The sequence below is a fragment of the Triticum urartu genome, chromosome 3A (genome assembly GCF_056163025.1).
Source record: "Triticum urartu cultivar PI428250 chromosome 3A, HENAU_Tu73, whole genome shotgun sequence".
Lineage (NCBI taxonomy): Eukaryota > Viridiplantae > Streptophyta > Magnoliopsida > Poales > Poaceae > Triticum > Triticum urartu.
In genome coordinates, this window is record NC_141875.1 from 682,738,930 (window position 1) to 682,741,053 (window position 2,124).

At 41.9% G+C, this 2,124-nt stretch overlaps 1 protein-coding gene across 1 annotated transcript; it reads left to right on the top strand.

The window, feature by feature from the left end:
* The first annotated feature begins 325 nt into the window (after positions 1-325).
* On the top strand, positions 326-1,181 carry LOC147981546 (uncharacterized). The gene is made up of 2 exons (XM_087515998.1): positions 326-940; positions 1,026-1,181. The coding sequence occupies exons 1-2, from the start codon at positions 332-334 to the stop codon at positions 1,179-1,181; spliced, it is 765 nt and encodes a 254-aa protein (XP_087372124.1). The 5' UTR covers positions 326-331.
* Positions 1,182-2,124: the final 943 nt, after the last annotated feature.

Below are 2,124 nucleotides of genomic sequence, written 5' to 3' on the forward strand. Positions count from 1 at the left end.
CTTATGTTGGTTGCCTGGTTCTCATTGTTGTCCTAGGTGTCTAGTTAGTAAGCAAAACTCTGTTTGAGTAAAGCTCGCTGGGACATCTGTTTCAGTATTGTTACCCAAAAGACTTAGGCCTAGATTTATTAGTTGTAAATTTGTTAGCTCCATGTATCGCATTAGTTTTGATGCAAAACACAAGCTGCAATGTACCAACTCTTGTCAACATGTCTATATCAGTATAAAAATGGTACATGGTGTTCCTGATGCTATTCTTTCTTATTTTCTGCAGGAGAGGCTGGCATTTGACAATACGGTTCTGTGTGTGCATTGACTACTGGACAAGAATATGCAGCGAGAGCGAGAGGTGATGGACAAGAATCTGAAGCAGGAGCGGGCAACCGTGAACCGCATGAGGAAGGAGGAGTGTGCAGCCATGAAACAGATGATGAATGAGGAGCGTGCAACCATGGATCAGAGGTCGAAGCATTTCCATGACGATATGGACCTAAAGTTGAAGAAGGAGTGCAAGGACCTGGATCACGCTATGCAACTCGAGCGTGGCAGCATGGAATTCAATATCATGCAGGCGCGTGCGAACATGGACCGTATGTTGCAGCAGGAGTGTAATGACATGAATCACAAGGCCAAGATGGAGGGGATCCGCATGGAAGGGAATATGATGCAAGACCGCGTTCTACATCTTGAGCGTGGTAAGATGGGCTTCAATAACATGCAGACGCGTGCGGGCATGGACCTTAACTTATCAGAGGACCGCAATGATCTGGATTACAAGGCCAAGATGGAGCAGATCCACATGGAAGGAATGGTACAGATGTCAGGCCAGCATGACGTCGATGAAATGTTGCACGCTTTAGAAGGGATAAAGAAATGTCATTTGTACATTGTGAAGAATTGTGCATTCTTAGAAAATAGCGATGATGAAATGTCTGAACAGGTTGGTTATATTGCCAAGTTCCTATTTATTATACAAAAAATGGCCACATCATTTGCATAAATAACTTTCGCATGCATTTTGGCAGGACATGTCCGAAGAAGACATATATGCATGTGGGTACATGGATATCGGCGAGAGGGATTTGGGCGAATATGGGTCATCGCCCAAAAGGAACAAACTTGCAGATAACAATCCGAAGAAGGCATTGGATTTCGGCAGCAGTGACGAGCCTCTTCAGTAGGCTTTTGGTTTTTCTACAATTTCAAGCTTTAGAGCTAAACTATTGTCCCAAGTAGTTTTTACATTATTTTTGAACCAACAATCACTTCATTGAAGTGACAATTGTGAGACTATGTTTACAATAATAGGCTTTCAACACTTTGAGTTGTTGCTCAATTTTTAGATGAAAGGTTCCTTTGATGTCCGCACACTTAATTTTGGCTTTTACTATTTTTGTATTGCATGTGTTGCACTAGTCCAAACCAATTTTATGTTCATAACGTAAATTAAACGACCAATTTTACTAAGAATGTCACTACACATTTCATGAGACAGGCAAATAGTATTAGCTTAAAATTTTGGTGCAATTTGTAAAGCAACCCTAGTTCTCAATCTGCAAAGCAAAAAAAAGATTGCGGTAATCATCACCACACGCGCAGATCAGCCTACCGCATCGCGCTTCTCGCGACCCGAGACATACAGGCGCGCTCTGTCTGTCACTCAAGCGCCGCTAAACCACATGCCCATACATCCTGCTCATATGTCTGCCATCTTGCATGCGCCTCAGCACTTAACGCTAGAACCCAGACATCAAGCTGAGCCGTGTCTGCCCTGCAGCGCTGCTTTTTTTCTTCTTCTTTTTTCTCTCTCCTTGTATGCTGGTCTTGTCTATGCAGCACATCATCATACATGCCTCACTTTTCCTACTAGCACAACGCTAGCTTCCGTGTCACACGTCTCACCAATATTTTTTCCCTTTTCTCTGTCAGCTCTAATTTTGTGTGGATACATAGTCTGCTAGTAACCGGCTTGATAAAAAACAAAAAAAAACAGAAAAAACATAAAAAGAGAACAAAAAAAGAGCAAAAAAAGAGAACAAAAAAAGAGAAAAAAAAAGAAGAAAAAAGAAAACAAGTTGGAAAAAAAGTCAATCCGGCTCGCATCAATTTTGGGACTGCTTTGTT

Excerpts from the sequence above, each read along its gene's own strand:
- LOC147981546 (XM_087515998.1), top strand. The coding sequence starts at position 332 with ATGCAGCGAGAGCGAGAGGTGATGGACAAGAATCTGAAGCAGGAGCGG. Across the intron at positions 941-1,025 it reads ATGATGAAATGTCTGAACAG|GACATGTCCGAAGAAGACAT; the intron begins GTTGGTTATATT and ends GCATTTTGGCAG.